Below are 23,775 nucleotides of genomic sequence, written 5' to 3'. Positions count from 1 at the left end.
CATAGTTATTGTAATATATTAAATAAGTAATTAAATAATTCATTACGCAGAAAAGTAGGAATTCATTATGAAATTGTACGATTATTGTAAACCCGCAAATTCAATTGTACAAAGCTTAACTCAATTGAGCAAATTAACAAGGAGTTCAGCCGTTTAAAGTCCACGCAACATCCACAGTCCTTATAGTCCTTCCAATTTACAATGGTTTGAGCAATAATTCCTGGAAATGGCGTCATCTTCTGAGAAACACGAGAGCACAAAATCTGCCGCTCGAACGTGAAACGTGTGGAAAGAAAATCTCAGTTTTGTATCAGGGGAACATGAATACACAGGAGGTGGCACGAACCTCGGCGATTCTTGGAAATGACGTCATTTACCAGGAATTCGTGGAAGCGAGATTTCTGAAATTTCGACCAAAATTTTCGACCGATTTTGCGATTTTGCATCAGGAGAACACGAAGATACATGAGATGGCACGAATCTCGCCAGCTTTTGGAACCTTTCTGGGATTGGATAATGAAAAGGGTAATTAACAAGATGATAAAATGCTGTTAAACTATTCTGGTTTCTTGAAACTTCTGAATACACTCTGTACAATTATTTTACAATGAATAATTTCATTTTTTATTGTATTATGTAATTATTCCCAAGAAGATCGTTCATGCTATTTATCCATGGTTGCTGTTGTTTGTTGTTGATTGCTGCTACCTGTTTATGATCTGCCGATTGCTGTGTCTGTCCCCAAAGTAGTTTTCCTGTAACAAATACAAAAGAAAACAATTTACTTCTAATATTTAATTAAATCATTTAAACGATATATCGCATGCAATTTCTCTTTTTGCATGAAAGTAACAGTCCAAGCTATTTTACACGACTGTGATGTTATCCAACAACTTAAACGAGTGCAATAACTATAATAAAACCATTCAGTACTTTAACAAATCTCAAATCGTTAATTAACTGACAAATAGTCGCTGCACAATTGTCGAAATTATTAAAACAGATAAATACAAAGACAGAGGGAACCGATCTCACAATCTTTATTTTGCTTTCTACGTTACGAAAAATAATATTCAGGCGTAATAATAATAAAAATAAAAACAATAAAAATAATATACGACAAAGAATTAGTGTTATAACATCTTTTACTAATTTTCGATTGCGATGATGTTGAAACGATCCGTTTAAACTTACCTAAAAATAGTTTGATGTTCACTCAGCAACCGACGATACATCCTCCTCCTTCGAAGCCTCGCGGCAAAATAATCGCGGACAGATTAGGTTCCACCCTTCGAATTTCCCTCATAACCACGTGTTACTCGTTCTTGAACTCTTTAACCTTTTGCCTTCGCTACGGAGCCATTTAAAATCTGCCTTCAAACTCGTGGTGTCCAGTACGAGCCATTAAAAATTTCTCTTCAAACTCGAGGAGTCCGCTTTCACCGCAAACAATCTTCCAACCTTTTTTCCAGCCTTATTTGCAAATTTTGCAGTTTGTAGCCTCGCGGCAAAAACAACAAGTGACCTCGCGTGTTTTTATAACGGACAGATAAGATACAATCACAAAGATATACTCGAGTATTGTACAAAAGTATCAGATTACCAAACAAAATCACGCTGCACTCTGCGACAACGAATGAGTGACGTCATCAATCGCGACAACAATCACGAACGACGCAACTATAGTTCTTTTTTTTACGCGCATTTCTATCTATACGTAAATATGTTCCTTGTGCTCAAACCGCTTCGAGTAGTTGGTTAACGCGAGTAAAGAAAATCTTTTACCGCAAAGTGTTAAATATCGTCATATGAGATTTAACTAGGTAAAGATAGAACGTATCTGCCGCCAGGGCAGCGTCGGAAAAAAACGAAACATTAACCTTGAAAGTGAAATACAATTGTCCTTACTCGTCGCCCCTTTGCAAATTTTACAATAATAAATTTCCAAGAAGCAAGCTTTAAGAACCTTGCACAAGAGCTCAAGTATAAACAACAGCAAAATTGCAACAAAAATTTTTGTCCCGTTTTCTCCGATGTCGATGATTTTTCAATATGTCGCAAAGCTCAAAATTTCCAACAATTTTTCCCTATACATATAACCGTCTATCTCGTTCAATTTCCGAGATATTCGGAAAAAACTATCGGTACCGCTACGGTGAATTGCGGCTATGGCGGCTCGTAAAGCCCCGTACACAACGTGCATACGCGAGGCAGCAAGAAACGTCCATTACAATTCCCTTCGAAACGAGTTTGTGCTTGCGTAAAGTAATTAATTAATCGTAAAGATAAGGCGAACGAATACTCGATATCATTTTACGAAATAGGATAATCGTTATTACTTCACGCAATCGGTCTCCCGAATAACAAGCGTCTTTTCCTGCACCGATTTCGATCAGATTACATGACTCGGCCGTCGAACTTCGTTACGTTTCAAAGGGAACACGAGGATCCCCTAAAGGGGAAGCTCCCAGTAGCGGAGATGTCACCGATCAATTACGAGAAACATAGGGGCGATCGATTCCAAAGAAACACCGTGTGTACCGCTGTACCAGAGATTCGCGTCGTAGCGCGAATAGAGACGGTCGTGGCAACAACTGTCGCTGCTAATTCGTATTCGGGAAAATTCGCCACCCGGTGGAAAACTCGCGTCGTCCGTACTAGTTGCGCGAGCTTCTAAGTGGACCGGTTGCTCGCGGATCGAGTTGCAGAGAAGCCAAAGCTGCTGTGTCAATTATGCAGGTGAAATTGTATGGAAGCGAAATGAACGTAGCGATCGCGTAAGCAGCAGTTGCCTGCATCGCACGGGAATTGCCCCGGTTCGGAAACGTCCCTCTGCCGGATATCGATAGCCATCGGTCAGCGGCAGGGAGTTTATTCGCTTTCGCGAAAGCCGCCGACTTATCTCGCGCACCGGCCTTTGATTTACATGTAAACACGTCGCGTCGGCTCGATAACGCTTAATTAACTCGCACCTGCTAATTAATAAGGTTCTCGTGTCGCATCCGAGTCGAAAATCGTCTTGGAAAAACACGCCACGGCTCTTCCGATGTTTATCTTGCGAGAGAGCTCGGCTGTTTCCGCGAATGAGAGCGAAGGGCCGCTGAAAGAATTGGAACACACGGCTGACGCGTTGACTGCCACGCGAATTTTCTCTGCTCTGGTCTGACAGCCGCGACCGATCGAAATTCCTTTTACGTTACGGTTTTTCCAAGCTGTTGCGTTTGCTGTCGCGAAACGATAGCCGGATGATCCGCATCACGCTCAACGAGACTGAAATCGAACGCGAATACGTAAAAAACGTTTCGTTCGACGAGAACGATATTGGAATAATCGAAAGGACACTGCGTGTTTCGCTCGATCGCGTAATTTAGCTGGTTGTAACGATCGTGGAAAAGGCGGGTAACCGGCGACGATCGCGTGGCAGCGAACCTGTTAGCAGAGACTATGCTTCGGAAGCTGAAAACATGCGCGTTTATGCGTGAATTATCGTTAATTTATTTTAAGTTAAAACCTTTTTTTACAACGATATCTTACAATGTCGCTTTATACATGTTCACGAAATCAGTATCTCCACGAAACTTGCGTCGTTGAATTCACTTTCGGCCTCCAGTGACATCCCTGCTGCTCATCTTCTAAACGTCCAGCCTTCCGAATCATCGTACTTGCGCTCTTTCCCCTCTCCGTTTCCTCCGCGTTTCCTGTGTCTGTGTTTCTGTGTGATCGCCTTTGTGTTTCTTTATACAGTCTACACGCTACACCCTAATAATACTATTTTATTAGAATAATCTGTCCTCTCTCCGCCGTCTGCGTCTCTTCGTCTCATTCCGCGAAAAAAGGGGCCGCGGTGCAACATCCGCCGCCCTTTCTCCCTCCTCTTCTCGTCAGTCTTTTCTTTTTCCTTCTCCTTTTCTCTCGTTTCCCTCGTCTCGATGCTTTTCGAAGCCACCACGCCGTTCCAGGTCGCCCGCCATCTCTTCGAACGAAGCGATCTCGAACAATCGATCCACCGCGTCTGTCTTTCAATCTCGCTATCTGATCGGCTCGCACGGAATCCGAGTAATCGGCTTTGCAAACCTTCGCTCCGAAAGCTTTCGCGCGAATCGATTTCGCGAGGAATCTGCAAGGACGACGCGGTGACGAGCAAAAGTTTCCAGTCCGATGGATCTCTCTGTCTCTCGTTACGTTACATCTGGAAAACGATATCGCAAAGAATTTCGAGCAACTGCACGACTACGCGTACGACAGTGTATTACTCGAATTTCTTTTACATATCGTTTCTCGAGTGTAAAATAATTGCCATCGCGGCTCGAAACTACTGCAAAATTGGAAACCTACGAATATATTTTCGTACATCGCCGGTCATAGGCACAGGGACAGCTGCTGGTTACGTCTATCGAACGACTGGAACAAATTTGACTCGAACAAGTCGAATTACAAGTAGACCGTGGTTGTTTACGTGCTTTTCTATTTCTACGGCCACGAACAAATGGCATGTAAATAGAGGAGAAATTTAAGTAGAAATTTCGTTTCGCCCGCTAGCGTCGAATCACAACGTGTACTCTAAATATCGTAGGTTGTTGCGTATGATACGCGTGTTGTAAATTTTCGAAATCTGACGTTTGCGTAGAGAAAGAAACGCGTAAACAACCGCGGTCTAATTATATGGCGCGTGTGTAACACTCGAGCGTAAGAGTAATGAAGTAATTAAGAAACGAAAGCAGCGTCGTTCGTATCTCTACGAAACAATTTTCATCGGTTGTCCGCGCTCTTATGGCCGGCAACGTACTTCCAAAGACAGAAAAATCTACGTTGATCGGCGTTGCGAATGAAAATCGAACGCGGAGGATACCGATGGGAAAGTTCGAAAAGAAGGTCGCACGAGGGAAGAGACGAAAGATCGGATGTTCGAAGGGGTGGCGAGATGGCGAAGAACGGAGGGTGCCGTTTTGCGATGTTCACGGCCTAGCAAGATCGAGAAAAGAAAGGATCGCAATTGCGACGAATCTGGCCGGCTCGTGCCGAGTGTGCCCGCGCGATTAATTAATTAATTAGAAGGAGAGATTAATGAATAATCGGCGATACCGGCCGATCGACGACCACGATAATAGTAATAAGAATAATAATGATAATCGTCATTCACGGCTATTAACCTTTCTCGCTCGCGATAAATCGTTTTAATTACCATCGCGCGCTCCGACTATCTAGATGCAAATCTTACGATGCGCAATTAACCGCTAATTTATGCACAATCACTTTTACTCCTCTCTTTCCTCCCCACCCTTTTCACTTCATTTTGCTTTTCGCCAGTCGCGCGCCTCCACTCACGCACGCACGCACGATCCACGCACACCACCATCCACACACACCTCAACTATTATTTATAATATTTATAATATTTATATTTATATATATATATATATTTATATTCATCTTTGTATATATAGACTTTTTCGTTTATATTCATATATATATATTTATAATATTTATATATATATACTATTATTACAATGATAACGGTACACAATCTCGAAGATACAAAATTTACAGCGCGACTTTTTCGTTTTCTTTACCCTAGTTTTCTTCATCCTTATTATTTAATTATCTCTCTTTTTTTTTTTGTATTTTCGCTTTTGCATTTCTGCCCAGTGCTCCGTCTCTCGTGTCCAGTCCCTGTCTTCCTTCTCTTTTATCCTCTCTATCTTCTCTTATTTTTTTTTCTTTTCCTTTCTTTTTCTCTTTTTCTTTTTCTTCTCTCGAATCGAGAATTTCGATTTCTCGACGGGGACGATCGACTCGCGATCTGGATCACCGGAAGTTCCATATAATTTACCGACTTCTCTACGTGTGCTTTATACACCTAACTTGTTGCTCGCTATCGCTAAACCAGTACGACACACGACGCGACGCTCGGACCACTGGACGCCGATTTCCCGGCGGAAAAATTGGGGAGAGCGTTGCGCGCGCCACGCGACAAAAGACGACGGAACGTCGCTCGCGCGAAATCTGTTTCGCGAGCTTCCTCAAATCGAGCTTCGCCAAATCTCGCTCGAGCTTACGAAGGAACAACTAGCCCTTCGCGGACGAGTGTCGGCAAATAGCCGCGCGAGTCTTTTTGCAGTTCCGCACGCGTGTCACAGTTCCTTATTTTCAACTTATTTTCAAGTAGCTGGCCTACGTCTATTTTTCTGACCGATATTTTTTTTAGTAAACAAAATAGTATTGTGTTTTTGATGAAAGAAAGTTGTAGATCTTTGGAGACCTTCTCTTGCGTTTAACGTAAGCTCGCGATACGGCATGCTAGTCGAGTCAGAACGAATTTCAACCTTTCAGTGGCATTACCAAACGACTCAGCAAGCTTTTTATAAATTTTGTTAATGTACAGGGTGGTTGGTAACTGGTGGTACAAGCGAAAATATAGAATAGAAATTGTTTTTTTTCATTTTTCCATCGAGACAACGATCTACAGTGAGATTCGTTATAACGTGCCGCACGCGTACCGAGCGAAAATTCAAAGTCGATTTTCTCGGAAACAAAGCCTCGAACGACAAATCTTTATTCTATATTTTCGACTTCTTTTTTCGCGTAGAATCACCCCCTTTCCGCTTGTTACCAACCACCCTGTATATTTTTTTTTTAAAGACCCAGAAAGAAAATGTTCGATTGTGATAGTGGCGATGACGAATATTATTTCGAAGCTGACAAGGTAGAAGACGTTTAAATGTTTCTAGTAACGGTGATAACGATGATAAATTAATCGTTGACAAAAATAATACAAGCCTGGACAAGGAACAAGGAAAACGATCAACAGCGACGCTCGCACGTCGAGCGGTCTCGTCCGCGAACGGCTAGTGGCCGTAAGCGAGTGACGGAAATGGGGAAAAGTAAGAAAATTATCTGCAAGTACCAAGTCACCGGAGTGTTTCCCTTAGCGCTGTCGCGTATCGTCGACGAGCGGTGGAAAGCTGTTCTGCCATTTAAAATGGGGAAGAGGGAAACGTAGAAAAGTAAATGTAAAAATGGTGCGCGATTAAAGAACGGTGAAACTAAGTTTGAGTGGAGAAATCGCGTGTCATTAACCTTGAAAACAGTGTTGTTGATTTACTGACTACAGATCAGTAGACGGTGAATTTTAAAATGTACGCTTGGGGCAAATTTGAGGATAGAAGAATGCACGTAACATGCGAAAATGCGGCTGTGTACGATACAGACGAAACATTTGCCTATCCTAGTTCCATTTCGTAAATAATATTCACAAAAATACCAATTTCCATAAATATTCGCAGACGACAATAATTTGTTATTCGCGTTTAGGATATTGAACTTTCTTAGCTTGAATTTTCCCTACGACAAAGTAAAATTAAATTCGATCGGAACTGGGAAAATTAAAACGCCGAGCCAAACTGTTCGACGGTCGAGTGATACGAGTTGAAGATGGAGAAGCCGCGGATCGACGTGAGATATTCGTGGCAACAGAAAACGTTTCACAACGCTAACGAACGTAACGAGTTCGTGAGAAATTTGCCCAAGACTACGAGAATCTATAGATTTCGCGGAATTATTTCGAGAGTCGAAACGTTTTCTCCGCCGTCGCTGTGAATAATCGCAGGATCCTCGCAAAGCGAAACAGATACAGCGCTCGAAAGCGTCCGGACATTTGCTTCTCTTCGATACGACGTATTTTAATTATAAAACTACGTTGAAATTCGGTGACGTTGCTCTTCGTAATCGGCTAATAGAAAATTCGATCGATTGATTTTCAAACGCCGATGTAGCTACAATAAACACGCAATTTTCTATTGCCACACCGTATACAATTATTTTATTTCGCGACTTTTCATCCTTAGGTTCTTCGATCGCCGAACGAGCAGCTCCAATGACTCAAACTTTCACGTTTGAACGGTATAGTACGTGGCAGTGTACGCAATGGATAGCAAAATGTATGATCGTTACGCCTTTAACCTCTTGGGAATTTTGCGCGAAGATGTTTCTTTGCACGGCAGAGTTTGACGCGAATTACGCGTAACACGTACAGCACGGCAATGTGTGGTGGATAATGTTGTTTCCTACACATGCAAACACATTGCAACCACGTGTTTGATAACTAAATCATAATTTTCCTTAAACGTACGATGCATATACCGAGACTCGAATAATTTACTTTGATAATTAACATTAAGTTTCCGGGATTTCAAACTTCGAAATGAAATATCCTAAAAACCATAGGATCAATTTTAACCAGTTTTCATCGTAAATTAATCATTTCATCCAAAGAATTATCTTTTCCGAGGCTTTCTAATTTTTCAAATCTGCATGTAATATATCTTTCTCTGCGAAACCCGTGAAATTGACTAGCTGACTTCATAAACCAACCGTTTTTCAAACACAGTGTGCAAAAGTTTCAGTGATAACTGAACTTGGTAGACGTTTCCCGTTATTGTCAAGTATTTGCAAATAATAGGATATTTGAATTTGAGCATAGTATTTTCTTTCTTCGAACCCTTTTCCAGCAACCATGAGTAAATCCAGCAGATATAATAAGATATTAAACAAAATTGTCAACATCAACGGAGATTGTTCTGAGGATACCTCCGAAGAAGATCGATCTGAATTAGGCGAAAGCGAGGCTGTTAATAATACGATTGAGTGTGATATGTTTTAAAGCACGGTACGACGCATTCACCCACGTCAGAATTTTCGCGTCACTGTTTTTCAAATTGCTCTTTGTTTTCTATTCCCAAGCGCCATTTTCAGATTCTACAAAATTATAAGGGTACGGGTGAGCATGTTAAAAACAGCGTCTAACAATGGTATATTTATTTTAACGAGAAGCAACAATTGATACCTGACACTGGCGTATCAGAAATAAATTATATATTGCTAACACTGTCCAAAAACATTGCGAGGATAAAAAAGTGTGAAGCAAGGCAAATTAGGTCAAACGGTGAACCAATTAGTCAGTAGACTAAGCCACTATGGTGGCGCGTCGTAATGCAGAATATTCGCGAAAGCCACTATGGTGGCGCATCGTACCCAAGAGGTTATTGCACTTTTACAAATACATTTAACCCCCTTAACCCACAACTAAGGGCATAGCCCTTAATATTATGGGCATTCTCGAACGTAAATCGTAGGTAAAGGGGTTAAAAATGATGGCAGATCGGTGATCGCTGCTTCTGACAATTAAGTTCCCGTTAATTTGTATACTCCGGTAGAATCTGCGTGCTGTCGTTACGACCTGTCCGGACACTTAGGAGCAGTAGCGCGTGTGAAGGCGATCGACGACCGGTGGAAAAGGCAGAACGGCGCCGAGGATCGAAAGAAAGAGACGTAGAGAAGCGAGGGAAGAAAATCGGCGTCCAATGGTCCCCGCGCGGAATTCTCGTTTAATAAAAAGACTTTGAAAATTGCACGATTTCTCTCACGGATACACGCTTAATATCTAATATTACTCACACCGGCCTCCGAAGACCGACTCCGATTCCCGAGGGTTTCATACCCTTTCGAAAACAATTGAACACCTTCGAACGTCTCGAATAAATAATTTTTTCCGCTGGTTCACCCTGTAAGAATCGTCTTCGAAGCCTCCTCGGAGGGACGATCGATTACACGACAAAGGAGGAGGGGGGTGGCTTGCGCTCACCCCCGTTTCTCACGCCACGCACGTAATAGAAACTCTTGGTTTAAGGTATAGCGTCGTCTATGTACAGAGCACGTCTAATTAGACTCAGATACAAGTTATAGCTGACTTTGTTTGTACTTGGGGCCCGGGCTCGACGGCCCTACCTTTTGTGCGAAACTTTACATATTTACAGCGACGCGAGACCGCGAAACGAAAGGGGACAGATGCGAGATGACACAGAGAGAGAGAGAGAGAGAGAGAGGGAGAAACGAAAAGAAAGAAGGGAGGAAGGGAGAAAAAAAAAGAAGAAAGGGGGGCAACGCACGTTCTAAATGGTTCGCGACTCGTGCGTTAATTTCTCTTTTTTTTTCTTTTTTTTCTTTTTTCGTTCGCGTCGTTCTCTTTTTTTCCGTCCGTGTGCGCCTCTCGAACGTCTCTCGGTATCGTTCGCGGAGAGAGAAAGAGAGGAGAGCTCGAGCTCGCGATTACGTTAGAACGAGATTAGAGTGGTGGGCTGCGTCCTGAGCTGCTGATCACTCGCGATTCATGTGTACTCCGATCGCCAACCGGTCTGAAACCAGACAAACAGAACATCCATGTGGCTTTTTCATCGAACCACCGCTCTCTCCGTCTACTCTAATTCCACTACGCGGCTATAAGCAGGGCAGCTAGAAGGGCGGAAACGCGGCCAATGGAGGACTCACCATCGCGTTCGTCGTGGCGGCCAGCTGGAGACCCTGAAGACTCGTCATGTGATGGGAATGGGAGTGTGAGTGCGAGTGGGGATGGATCGGTGGAGGCGCCGGGGGCGCGAACCCTTGGTGAAGACCACCTGCCACTCCCACCCCCGTGTGATACATGTAGTGTTGCATCGCTGGGTGCATCGTGTGATGATGCTGCGACGTGCCTGCAATCAGAAATCATTTTCGTCTCGTATTTCCTGCTCCTATGAAATTCAGTGTTTCGCGGATAGCGAAAGTGCTAACAGTCAGCGACGTGCGTAGGCGATTGGTTCGTTCGAATGTTGAGAGTTTGCGAGAAAATATTCGTCGATGGGACAATTTGATAGGAACCTGACCGGGTTCGGTGAAACGACCGGTATTAAAATTGAATTTAAGATTGTAGGTTTATTTATTTATTTATTTATGTAGATTCTTGTGTCAAGAAAAATTGAATAATAGAAGGATTTACATAAAGTTAGACGAGCAAAGGAAACAACGACGAATGCAGAATTTTCAATGAAACTTTGAAACCGGTCGTTTGACCGCGCCTCATGAAGTTAGCGTTATAACCATAGCTATAAGTAAGACAGTACACTTTGAGTGCAATTAATTAAAGCAAATAAATCTATGTAATTATGTCTCTGACTAGACATGAAATCAATATGAGTTAACAATACCATAGTTCATTATTATAGTACGATAGCTTGCGGCAAGTTAAAGCTACGAGAACTCTCGATCGAGTCATTGGAACCAAGTTTATCAAATTGTATCAGGTTGCCTCAAAAATGTCTTTCCTTCACAAACACGTCCCATAAAACAATATACTTTTACATAAACATGAAACCTACTCTGCCAAACATTGTGATTTGTATTTTAAATGGAACAAAGTGGATCAAACATAAGTTTGTCGATATTTAAATTGTATCAGGTTGTCTCAAAAGTGTCTGTCCTTCACAAACATGTCTCATAAAACAATATACTTTTACATAAACATGAAACCTACTCTGCCAAACATTGTGATTTGTATCTTAAATAGAACAAAGTGGATCAAACATAAGTTTGTCGATATTTAAATTGTATCAGGTTGTCTCAAAAGTGTCTTTCCTTCACAAACACGTCTCATAAAACAATATACTTTTATATAAACATGAAACCTAATCTGCCAAACATTGTGATTTGTATTTTAAATGGAACAAAGTGGATCAAACATAAGTTTGTCGATATTTAAATTGTATCAGGTTGTCTCAAAAGTGTCTGTCCTTCACAAACACGTCTCATAAAACAATATACTTTTACATAAACATGAAACCTACTCTGCCAAACATTGTGATTTGTATTTTAAATGGAACAAAGTGGATCAAACATAAGTTTGTCGATATTTAAATTGTATCAGGTTGTCTCAAAAGTGTCTGTCCTTCACAAACACGTCTCATAAAACAATGTATTTTTACACAAACATGAAACTTACTCTGCCAAACATTGTGATTTGTATCTTAAATAGAACAAAGTGGATCAAACATAAGTTTGTCGATATTTAAATTGTATCAGGTTGTCTCAAAAGTATCTGTCCTTCACAAACACGTCTCATAAAACAATGTATTTTTACACAAACATGAAACCTACTCTGCCAAACATTGTGATTTGTATTTTAAATAGAACAAAGTGGATCATACATAAGTTCGTCGATATTTAAATTGTATCAGGTTGCCTCAAAAATGTCTTTCCTTTACAAACACGTCTCATAAAACAATATACTTTTACATAAACATGAAACATACTCTGCCAAACATTGTGATTTGTATTTTAAATGGAACAAAGTGGATCAAACATAAGTTTGTCGATATTTAAATTGTATCAGGTTGTCTCAAAAGTGTTTGTCCTTCACAAACACGTCTCATAAAACAATATACTTTTACATAAACATGAAACCTACTCTGCCAAACATTGTGATTTGTATTTTAAATGGAACAAAGTGGATCAAACATAAGTTTGTCGATATTTAAATTGTATCAGGTTGTCTCAAAAGTGTCTGTCCTTCACAAACACGTCTCATAAAACAATGTATTTTTACACAAACATGAAACTTACTCTGCCAAACATTGTGATTTGTATCTTAAATAGAACAAAGTGGATCAAACATAAGTTTGTCGATATTTAAATTGTATCAGGTTGTCTCAAAAGTATCTGTCCTTCACAAACACGTCTCATAAAACAATATACTTTTACATAAACATGAAACCTACTCTGCCAAACATTGTGATTTGTATCTTAAATAGAACAAAGTGGATCAAACATAAGTTTGTCGATATTTAAATTGTATCAGGTTGTCTCAAAAGTGTTTTTCCTTTGCAAACACGCCTCATACAACGGGTTTGCCTTCGATTAACGTGAACATGTAAAATAATAATTGCCAAGTATGAAGATGAACGCGCATTCAAAATGAAAAGAAGAAATTGAGAAAGTAGTCGCCAGCAGGCGGAGGATGGGAGCTCGTGTGCCGCTTCAGCGTAGCCGGTAAAACTAAAATTCACCGATGAAATTGGAAGCATCGCATGAGAAAAGGTAAAGAAAATCTGTCGGAGAATTTAAGAATAGAGCGTGCAGTACTTACTCATGGGCGAGCCGAAGCCAGAATGGAAGGGCTTGTTGTCGAGATCGAGGTGACCACTGGCCTTGATCATATCGCCCATGACGCCGCCAAGTCCTAGACAGCCGCCGGCCTTCTTCTTCTTGCTCTTCGACGACAGCTTCCTGTTCCTCGTCTGAATGCCCTCCTTCTTCATCGTCAGCGGCCGATTCACCTGCAAGAGTCGTAGCCAACAATTCGTTGAGTCGATCGGCTTTAATCTAACGCGGCTTCTCACCAACCAGGGCAACCGATGTGCAAGTGACATGAAATGGAAATAAATCAGCCCTCTGACACACGTAGACAAGGGGAGAGAAGGGAGTGGGCTCGGTCGATCGTTCTTCAATCCGTAATTAAGAGATTCGCGTGCCGGTCACTAGCCGCGAATTCCCATGCGAGTCTCGCCAGGGAAACACTGCTGTTCGCAATTAGCGGATTAGCGGCTCGTGTAGGAAGCGGCGAATATTCTCCGCTACGTGCAACAACGTCAAACTTCGCAAACGTGCAACTCAGTTTTCTCTACGCGTTCGAAACAGTTCAGAGGCAGATCGACCAACCGTAACTTTCGTCTAATCCTTTCGTTGCCAACTGCGGCTATGGTCACCGAATGCTACAGTCGCTTTTCACGCTCGCTATGTAGCAAGTTGCTAACGTCGCTATAGTCGGCTATGGTCGGCCGATAACGCTGAACGCTCGTCGAATGTAACAGCACGTGGAATGTGCAGCATATACGCACACACGGTGGCAGAGCAGTGGCTAGCAGAGAGCACCGTAACGAAAGGGCTAGAGCTCTAGTCGCGAAGGATACGCTGGTGGCTCGGTGCGGCCGAAGGGTCACGGGGAAGCAGCGCAGCGTGCCGAGACTCTAATGGGATCGGGCGTAATTCGGCAAATTCGAGCAATCGCGTAATTCCGAAAAGAGTCGTTGACCGTCTGGACGTTGGCTTGGGTGTCGGAGGGAAGGAGAGGCGACGAGCGATCGAGAGAAGGACGCGACGGAGAGACAGAGAGAGAAGGCGAGAGGGGCTGGGCAGGCGGAGGACGAGGGAGGATGATGCCACGACCGCCACCTCCGGAGGCTCGTTCGCGCATCCCGCAATACCAGGAACCTTTTCCTTAAGTTGGCAGTTGCGTCACGTCGCGGCAACTACAAAGCGCGCCTCCGCCTCCTCCTCCACCCCTGCCGCCTGCCCCTCCGCCCGCCGCCCGTGCATTTCCTCCTCCGCCGCGGCGGCCGCCGCAACCATGCGGCACACCACACTTGCATACCTAGTTATTTCGTACTTAAGCATTGCACGCGCACCGCGAGCATCCGCGCGCGCACACGCACGCATAATTGGTCCTGCGACGCGAAAATCTGCCGCCTCTGCGACCAGCTTTTTCGATCGATCGGTTACGTCGGAGAACACGGTCGAGATGCTTTGTCCGGGACGCCTTGAAATTATCCACCAGCTAAACGCAATCGCCAACGATCTCTGACTCTCGTCGCTGATTCGAGTCACACTGTCACACGCGACCACCATGTTACTCGCCAGCGAGGATCACGCTGCCGGCTGTACGCCATTATCCGAGGATTCTAGCGGATTTATTCCTCGTTATTCGACGCGTACGACGGTGGGACGATAGATTCGTAACGAAATTAAAATCGACGGGAAGCTTACGCCAAATGTGGTCGGTGTGCTTCGTGGTACATTTCGCGGGCTCGTCGTTTCCCAAAAGGCGAAGTTTCACTTTCGTACGAATATCCATCCGCGTGTGTCGCGAATATGAGCGAGTGGAAAGAGATAAGGTCGGTGGACGAGAGACGAAGGAATGGGAAGGATGGCGCGAGCGGAGGATCGAAGGTCGAGAGTCGAGGGAGGCTCGAAAACGCAGTATTTTAGCGGATCGACGGATGAAGCTTAATGAGCGAGCAAAAGTAGCCAGAACGGCAAGCAGACACGAAAGAAAGCTCGAACCGATTTGAATACAATACGAGCGGCTTTAATAGGAACCGAGCGACGAAACCGAGCGCGAGGTGCAAACAAAAGAGAGGGAAAGAGAAAGGGAGAGAGAGAGAGAGAGGAGCGAGCCGGAGGGAGAGAGACGGCCCCATCCGCGGAGATTCGAATGCAGATTGATGTGGTCACACACGATGCAACCGCACACCGATCGCATACGAAATCGCGCCGCGAACCTGCACCGGGTGGGGTCAATGAATGAAAGATCGGAGACGAGCCTACCTACGGTCGAATTTCCTTCTCCACTCTCTAACACCGATTCCCCGCTCGTTCCTCGAATACGAGGTCTGCTACTCATGAATTAACGAACAGCTGTCGAAACAGGCGCTCCACAAGTTTTATGCATTTCCAAAGCTCCAAGTTTCTAATGGTCCAACGTACAAGTTACGCGGTTTGTCGATGAAGCGTTGCGTACGAGCGCAAACACTGGCGAATCTACGTGAAAAAATTGATGGAAGGCGCGCAGTGACACGTTTTTGTCTCTCGAGGCTTCGCTTTCGAGTTCGAATGTTTGTCGAGTATATTCGAACTTGGCTAATCGATGACATTTACTCTGTGGATTTTCGCGCAAAGTCATCGAGTAGAACTTTGGTAAAAATGGTTTTCGACCTTCGAACATTGGTAACTGGTGGTACAAGCGGAAAAGAGATGATTTTTTTTTTTTTTTAATTTTTCCATCGAGACAACGATCTACAGTGAGATCAGTTATAACGAGAAGCGATAAAGTGCAGGCGTACCGAGCGGAGATTCAAAGTCGATTTTCTCGAAAACAAAGCCTCGAACGACAAATTTTTATTCTATATTTTCGACTTCTTTTTTGTTGCTTGTGCCACCGGTTACCAACCAGCCTGTATATTTGCCAATATTGTGCGCATTTGGTGCGATTCAAATCTTCTATCGATGCGTAAACGCGCGCAGTCTGATAACGACGACGACAACTAGGTGTTAGTGGAGACGTGGAAAAGTGGGAAATAAAATTGCTTGCTTTAAGGATTCATTTTCAGGAAAACAGGATGTGCGCGTGTTTAGTTAAGAATTGATCTCGTATACGATCTCTTCTGTAATCTGTGATCTACGATCTATGGCCAAGTGTTTTATTTATTTCTCTCGGAAACCAAGCGTCCTGCTATTTTCGATTTACATAATCTCAGTCCGGAATTGACCGCGTTCAAGTATAGTTGACGAATTTTCTTCTACGAGACGATGGAACGTGCTTATAAAAGATCATTTCCTTTACAAGGGTCTTTCACGCGCTTTTGAAACGTTGAAAACTCTCGTCCGAAGAAATTCACCGCCGAATTACAACAGTCTACACATTTGTAGGAAATTTAATTTTCAAAGGTCTTTCACGCGCTTTTGAAACGTTGAAAACTCTCGTCCAAAGAAATTCACCGTCGAATTGCAACAGTCTACACATTTGTAGGAAATTTAATTTTCAAAGATCTTTCACGCGCTTTTGAAACGTTGAAAACTCTCGTCCGAAGAAATTCACCGCCGAATTGCAACAGTCTGCACATTTGTAGGAAATTTAAAATTGCCAAAATTCGCGCGATATACGTAACATGCAAAAATATAAGAAGCAACGGTATAGTTACTATAATAATCGCTATAATAACGGATGTATAAATATCTAGTTAGACTCTGTTTGTTTAATTAGGTTTATAAAAATACGGATGCGCATAAAAATTCGCAGTACAGCGGCGAGGCTGTGGATGAATCATCGGTAAGAAGATGGTTGCGAGCATTCAATGCGAATGGTAAGACTGTGTGCGCGATAGTGAGCGTCCTGAACATCGAGAAACGTGTCTACGATTTTATACTCCAAACGCGTCGACGTATCAAACGGGCCATCCTTTCGTAAAACTGAAAGAGTTTCTGCGAGAAGGAGGGTTCGCAGGAAACGATGATTTAAATTTAGAGGACAGCGTGCAACGATAATTATGCAAACTCGCCACAGAGATATATCGTACACATATATCGTACGTATACGCGTACACTCGTTTTACATTGGGATAAGTGTTGGTGTAAGATCTGCGAGTATATCGAAAGACGATAGTTAGAAATAAAGAAAACATTTTCGAATGCATTTCGTCGCTCTAGTTCTCAGCTGTTCCACATCTTCGGAGAAAACAGAGTTTGAAGTTTCCAAAGTCTGACATTATTGCACGGAGCTAGGAATATTTATTGCCCACCCGGTACAATTTCCATCGTATTATTACGAATTTGCATTGTTTGTGCGAACACGTACGCGCGTGGATCGGTTAATCACAGGTTTCGTGAAAAATGCGACTAGACGAGTTAAGAACCGAGGCGTCTTATTACTTCGCGGACGACTGGTGATAATTTTGAATATGTGGATTTTCGGAAGCGACGCGAGTGTTTCGTCTTCTGCGAGGAGATCGCAAGCGGCGTAGAAAACGGGAACAGAGGCGAGCGGAGGCGACTCGGATCTCTAGCTCGGCTAAAACGTTCGCAGAAAGCGGCACGGAGGAATGTCTCGTAGCCGGCTCGTCGGGGGCATATCAATTGGCGGCCCTTTGCGCCGTTCCTCCTCCCCGTAGCGCGATTTTACAACTTCCTCGGGGGGACAAAGCCGCGCGACGCGATGCGCTGTTGCGTTCGTCGAACGTCCGCGTGATTTATCCGCAGCCGCGCTTCGAATGAAAAGGAAGTGTGAGAACCTTGTCGATCTGCCGTGGAAACGACGAAAATTGCCGGTGTTATCGGTCGATCGGCGCGTTCGGGCCACACACGCGCCTATCTTCAACCTGACATCGAGATACGTATCGGGAAAAGACAGCGGCCCACTGTTTACGATCCCCCGACTCGGCTATTTCCGTCGCTTTTCCATTTCAAATTTCAGGCGGCTTCTCCCCTCGCGTACATCCTCCACCTCTCTCCTCCAGCAACTCACGATATGCCGGCGCGTACTCGACCGACGAAATCGATTTCGGGCAAAGTAAGTTAAAGTCGCGCGGCGATCGGAATCGACGCGACGATTTCCTCCTGTCGAGCTGTTGATACGATATGCGAACGACGCGTCGATCGTAAAATCGACGACCGGCTACAATTCGTACGTTCGGAGCGTGGAAACGCGTATAACGAGGTTTCTGCGCAGATATAAAAGCATCTTTGGAGAAAAATACGCGCTTTCTAATTCGCAAGGAGAAGCATCGAGCAGAAGAGGCGGGAAAGGCGCAATTTCAGCGATAGATCGTAATCGGAATATCAATTCGCAAGGATGTTGTGAGGTGTAAGATTTAAAACGCTTTAACAAAACGCGCACGATTCTGGGTGCGCCTACGTCAATGAACGTTGCTTCCTTAAATGGTTTAATTCAAGACCGCGCTGTATCTAACGCGTGTACGTAATTCGTGTTACGTTAAACACGCTGCGGCTCGTTCAAACGCCGCCAAATCGAACGTTCGGAAATTGTGCGGAACGCGCGAGGGCAAAACGCGGCGAAGATTCGCGCGTCTAATTCTCGCGTCTCCGGCTCCTTTGGTGATCGTGGAACGCGGTTTCCGGGGGAACGAGTATCGTCCTCGTTCGAGGAATTTCTCCGGCGACCCCGGCGACCCTCCGGCCAGGATTTCGAGCGGCGATTACCATATTTCGAGCAGCCGGTAGCTCGGCGCCGAGAGCACGAATAATCCGTGTATTTTCGACTAGCCGTGGCTCGATGGCTGGCTGGATGGCGCGCGCGCCACCGCGACCGCGCTATCGGCCCGCTCTATCTTAACGACGCCAGATCTGTCGTTGCGCGTCCCTCTCCTTTCTCTTGCTCTACCACTCGCGCCACAGAGCAACGGTGTCTATCTGGAATCTCGGGACAAGCCCGGCCAACAGCCGTATACCCTCTGGTGGCAGGTACAAGAGAAACTGCCGGAGACGCTGCTCTCGAAATGATTGATCTCTCGCCCGAGCCTCCTTACGCATACTTGGTAGCCATCGATTCTCTTTCCTCTCTGTCTCTTTTTCTTCTTTCCATTGCTTTTTCTTTTTCCTTCCTCGTTCGTCTCCTTCCACCTTTCACCCGCTCTCCTTTCCTTCGTCCAGCCGAGATCCGGGATCCCTTGCGTTGTGTACGCGCGTCGATTCTACCGGAGTGGTTGTTGCTCCATCGAACTTTCTGTATCGTCGACGACCGATCCAGGGAACCTTGGACGAGTGCACGGACCCCGGGGCTAATCCTCGCCGTCCGATTGTTCGACGGAGTGGCCGGACCGGGCAACCGAGATTCGGCGCGAGAGACTGTAACGTGTCGGCTTAACGTCACCGAAGACAGTCGCCTATTCCGGCTTACCCGGTTCTTCGCGAGTGAAAGAAAGACGAGGTCGGCTGGGAACGGAGCTACGAGTTTCGCGCGTTTCCGTCTCGACGTTTTACGCCGCACGAGAAGAAGGGAAGAATCGACCGAGAGAGTCGCCGAATTTATTCCCCCCTTGGTGGAGCGTGCACGGCGTCCCATGTCGCTAGGCGGGGCGGAAGGGGGCCCTACGCTTAATTAATGATTACCAGGAAACGTGTCTGGGCCCGGCCTTTATGCCCGGCATTAACCAGCGCGAGGATCTTGCTCATGCTGCTGTACGTCGCTGCCTTGGTCGCTATCCTGCCCCCGCCTCGCCCCCTTCTCTTCGTCTTCGTTATCGATTCGGTCGGACAAACGTCGCGAGAAAACGCGATTCTCCTGCGTCGGTGATTTGGTTGCAGCGATTTCCAGTGGAAAGTGCAAAGCGAAAAGTACGCGGCGTCCGCGACTGTACGCGTTGCAACTGCGTGGAATCTGGATAACTCGGGACGGCTCGCTGTGCGTTCGTATTTGAAGCGAAGATGGGCTGATAAGTCGGCGGAGGAGGGAAAAAAGCCGCGTAAATTCGAACGGACCATTTGCTTTCAGCAGAAGGGGCGGACAGTGGGAGCCGTTGTGTCATCGCGGGCCAATTAGCGCGAGCCGCAAACGAATCCTTATCGAGATCGCGCGAGAGACGCGCCTTATTTTTGGCCTGCCCTCTCCGAGTCGCGAAAACTCCGCCAAGGCGAAGAAAGACGAGCAGTGTACGATCGCTCACAGCCTGGAAACCGCTTCAATTTCCTACGTCGATCGCAAAAGCCAAGAAAACGCGAGTACTCGAGGTGACGGCGCTTCGTTGAAATCGTCCAACTCGTTTCGCGTCCGCGTCTCCGCCACGCGACGCGTCTTTACCCTTCGAACGTACCGTTGTTATCGCAGGATCGTCAAATTTGACAAACCAAATCATCAGCGGCACGAACTTCTCTTGCGGCCCCTTTTCAACTGAACGCACAGAAAATTCTCCGACGATTACAATATCAGCGCTAAATTTCTACCTCGCGACACTCCGCTCGCGTACAAGAAACTGAGCCGACGCGTTTGTGGCAAAAATAATGGTTGGTCGTTCGTCTATTTCGATAGTGTGCCAGCTAAGACATCGCGCGTCATCTTGCGAGAAAATGCCACACCTAAGAGATGATTCGCGAAGAAACGCCGCTATCTCTTGGACTGGGACGAGAGATGAGACGCGTACTTCGATCTAAATAGGTCGACGCCAAGCCGCGTTCCTTCGAACATCTCCACAGGGAGAAATACGCCGCGTGAAATACGTCGAGTTGCTGAGAAAAACTGCGCGCAGGATGTCCGCTTTTCCCTCCTCCCTTTGTCTTCATCGCTGCTTCCTGTGTCACACGCCGTTGAGCACGCTCCACCCCCGCCGCCGCCACCGCCTCGAGGGGATCCTGGCGACACTCTTCGCACGTCCGGCGACCCGCCGAGCACCCTAATTGTTGCCACAACAGAGGGTCGCGTCGCGTAAGCGGAAGGGCTGACTCGAGTGGCCACCCGCTCTCTCGCGTCTCTCGGAAACAACCAAACCACCCTCGAGATTCACGTTCCAAGCTGGCTACACGGCTTCCTACGTTTCTCCCTGGAAACCGTGATACGCGAAGAAACGCGCGATTTGTGTCGCGAGATGTGCGCAAGCGAGTCGTGAGGATTGTCGAACTTTTCATTAGTTGGCTGTTGTTGAAGACTTTGAAAAGCGCGTTGCGAAATGTAAGCGATGACGAATAAGACAGAGCACGTGTGGCTGTTAAATACAGGGTGGTTGGAAACTGGTGGTACAAGCGAAAAAGGGGTGATTCCTTTTTTTTTTAATTTTTCCATCGAGACAATGATCTACAGTGAGAAGTGCACGCGTACCGAGCGAAAATTCAAAGTCGATTTTCTCGAAAACGAAACCTCGAACGACAAATTTTTATTCCATATTTTCGACTTCTTTTTTCCTGTATAATACATCCTGTATAATACAAAATTAAATTGTAACGAAATCACTGTTTTATTTAATTTTGTTAGCAACACGAAATATTTCTTCGTGGCGAGGATATTCCTCGAAAACAGGTCATAGGTTAAGCCCTGTTTATAGACGTCTACGCGACCATCATTGACACACGTGCTACGTATAACGTTCGGTAAATGACGCAAGAGGCTATTTCAATTGCATTACTCTAACTATACTCGTGAAGATTGCATAAAAATCTCAGTTTAAAAGATTGGAGCTGGCTCTTTTACGCTCGTCTGCGACACCGAAGGCCCTGTGTCCGTTAAATAAACAGACAATTGATAAAAATCCGCGGTGCAGTAACTGATTGGCGCATGGCACGAGTTAAAAAGAGATGGAACGTCGGAGCGGTAACGCGCGGCGAGATTGGAAAGTGGCGGAGAATGCGAGGAAAATCCGACCACCGCGGCAGAAAGAGGATCGAGGAATTAGGTTCCACGGGTCGACAATGGAACTCTGAAGAGGCTTGCCGCGACAATAGCGATCCGATATTACGTTACATGGGCCGGTTCACGATCGGTGGCTTCGACGGTGGCCAAAGGACGACCTTTTGCCTCCGCTGTTTATCGAAGGGCCGCTCTCGTTCGTCGGATCTCGTATCCGTCGTTTTAATACCCGGGCCCCTTTTGTCGATGTCTCCCTTCTCGAAAACATTGTATCGAGTGGTACGGATCTTCCGCTTTCGATCGCTCGCCCCGATTCCGAACGGAAGTTGTCGGCAAATAAAGTATAATAGCCAAGCACCGTTTGTTCCAAAGACGTTTGACAAAGGGATACATCGGTGTGCTACGGCGTTTGGCGTGGTGAACGCGAGACTGAACCGTCGAATCCGATGGAAAGATGGTTGGTTGGTTGGTTGGTTGGTTGGTTGGTTGGTCGCGGCTGGGGATCCAGCGGAGGAAACGTCGATACGGAGGGAATGTATGATCGATTACTTACGTTGTGCAGCTTGTAGTAGAGGCCGCACGCGTTGCAGACTGGCTCCCCGGCCTGGTTCCTCCGCCACAGCGTGGTGGTCGCGGTCTTGCAGTTGGCGCAGCTGGTGCCCGCCCGCCTCGCCGCGCTCTGCAGCGACAGTTTTGGAAAAGAAAACACACAGATATCACACCTGTAACGCATTAACCAACCGAGTCGTTCGCCGTCTTCCAGCTCGATCTCGAGCCTCTTAGATCGCGGTCGACTCGGCTTGCGTCGCTGTTCTGTCCGATGCGACGCTTTCGAGGATCGAACACGCACACACTGATAAACTGTCATAGAAAGATGACTAGAGAGAACCCGATTGACCTCATTAAAGAAATAAAATAGTCGAACTCGAAGATGGTATCTCGCTTGGGTAGCCATCCACGTGTTATTCGGCAATTAGGTTAGAAAAATTGACCAAATGTCCAGCTGGATAAATTGTAAGGTACAAATTAAATAAAAAAAGAAACCATATAAAACAAGAAATAAGGAAAAATAGAGAAGCAAAAGAGATTTCGAAAATTGTGTTAATCTAAACGTAGAAATAAAATAATCAAACTCGAAGACGGTAACTCGCTGGGGTAGCCATCCACGTGTTATTCAGCAATTAGGTTAGAAAAATTTACCAAGCGTCCAGCTGGACAAATTGTAAAGTACAAATTAAATAATAATAATAAGAAAAAACACCGATAATCCTTGCGTACACCGGTGCCCAAACTTACCGATCTTGCAACAGATTTTTCGTTTGCAGGGTTAACCTAACCTCACCAGACCTCACAATGACCGGTTTCAAAATCGAACTTAAAGTTGTCGTTTCCTTCGTTCAGCCAACTTTATGAAAATTCTTGTATCGTCCGATTAATCGATTTCTCAATTTTTGGCGAAGGTTACAGCCTGGTAAGCTTAGTGTTAATGGCGAGCTACCATAGTCTGGTAATCATTGTAATCAATTAATATCATCCGCGGTACAAAGTATACTAATACATGCAGTCATTTACTCGTTCGTTTTTCTATTTCTTTTAATTTGGAAGTAGTTTACAATGAATTCTCATTGAGAATTATAAGTAAATTGTTACTATAACGTGAATAATAAATGATTATCGTATGTTTGGTTCTAGCTGAATCGAATGTTTAAATCTAAAGGCTAATGTCTTTTTAGCCTTTAGATTTAAAATTATAATGAATAAATTTTAGAAGAAGTAGAATTTCAGATTAAATAGAAAAAATTCCTTTAGTGGAATTTACTCGTATTCGAAATAAATTCGAGCGTCGAATAAGAAACAATTGAAATTGCAACGCTTAAGTCACCACACATATCCGAACCTGTTAGAAGAAGCCGATAAGAACTGTCTAGCGAATTTCTACTATCGAAACTGTCTCGTCCCCCAATTTGTTCGAACGAACGAGCTTCTATATCGAAACGATTTGGTCCGCTTGCAGCGAAAAGTTGATATAAACTGTTAATCCGTGGACTCAGGGGACGAAGCTTTCG

The 23,775-nt window shown here is 44.9% G+C and overlaps 1 protein-coding gene across 4 annotated transcripts in view; it reads right to left on the bottom strand.

Moving 5' to 3' along the window:
• Window positions 1–3,471: 3,471 nt before the first annotated feature.
• The window catches only part of LOC117154461 (uncharacterized), a 184,414-nt gene continuing 164,110 nt past the window's right edge, over window positions 3,472–23,775 (bottom strand). For 2 of the 4 annotated variants that reach the window (XM_076625777.1, XM_076625776.1), the window contains 4 exons: window positions 22,263–22,400; window positions 12,953–13,142; window positions 10,324–10,526; window positions 3,472–10,190 (listed from right to left, as the gene is read on the bottom strand). In XM_076625777.1, coding sequence (XP_076481892.1) covers window positions 10,164–10,190; window positions 10,324–10,526; window positions 12,953–13,142; window positions 22,263–22,400 — 558 coding nt within the window. In that variant the 3' untranslated portion in view covers window positions 3,472–10,163. The remainder of the gene's footprint in view (window positions 10,191–10,323; window positions 10,527–12,952; window positions 13,143–22,262; window positions 22,401–23,775) is intronic. The other 2 variants (XM_076625778.1, XM_033329472.2) reach the window with 2 other exon arrangements.

Source organism: Bombus vancouverensis, chromosome 16, assembly GCF_051014615.1.
Source record: "Bombus vancouverensis nearcticus chromosome 16, iyBomVanc1_principal, whole genome shotgun sequence".
Taxonomy (NCBI): Eukaryota; Metazoa; Arthropoda; class Insecta; order Hymenoptera; family Apidae; genus Bombus; species Bombus vancouverensis.
This window is presented reverse-complemented; position numbering and strand designations above follow the sequence as displayed.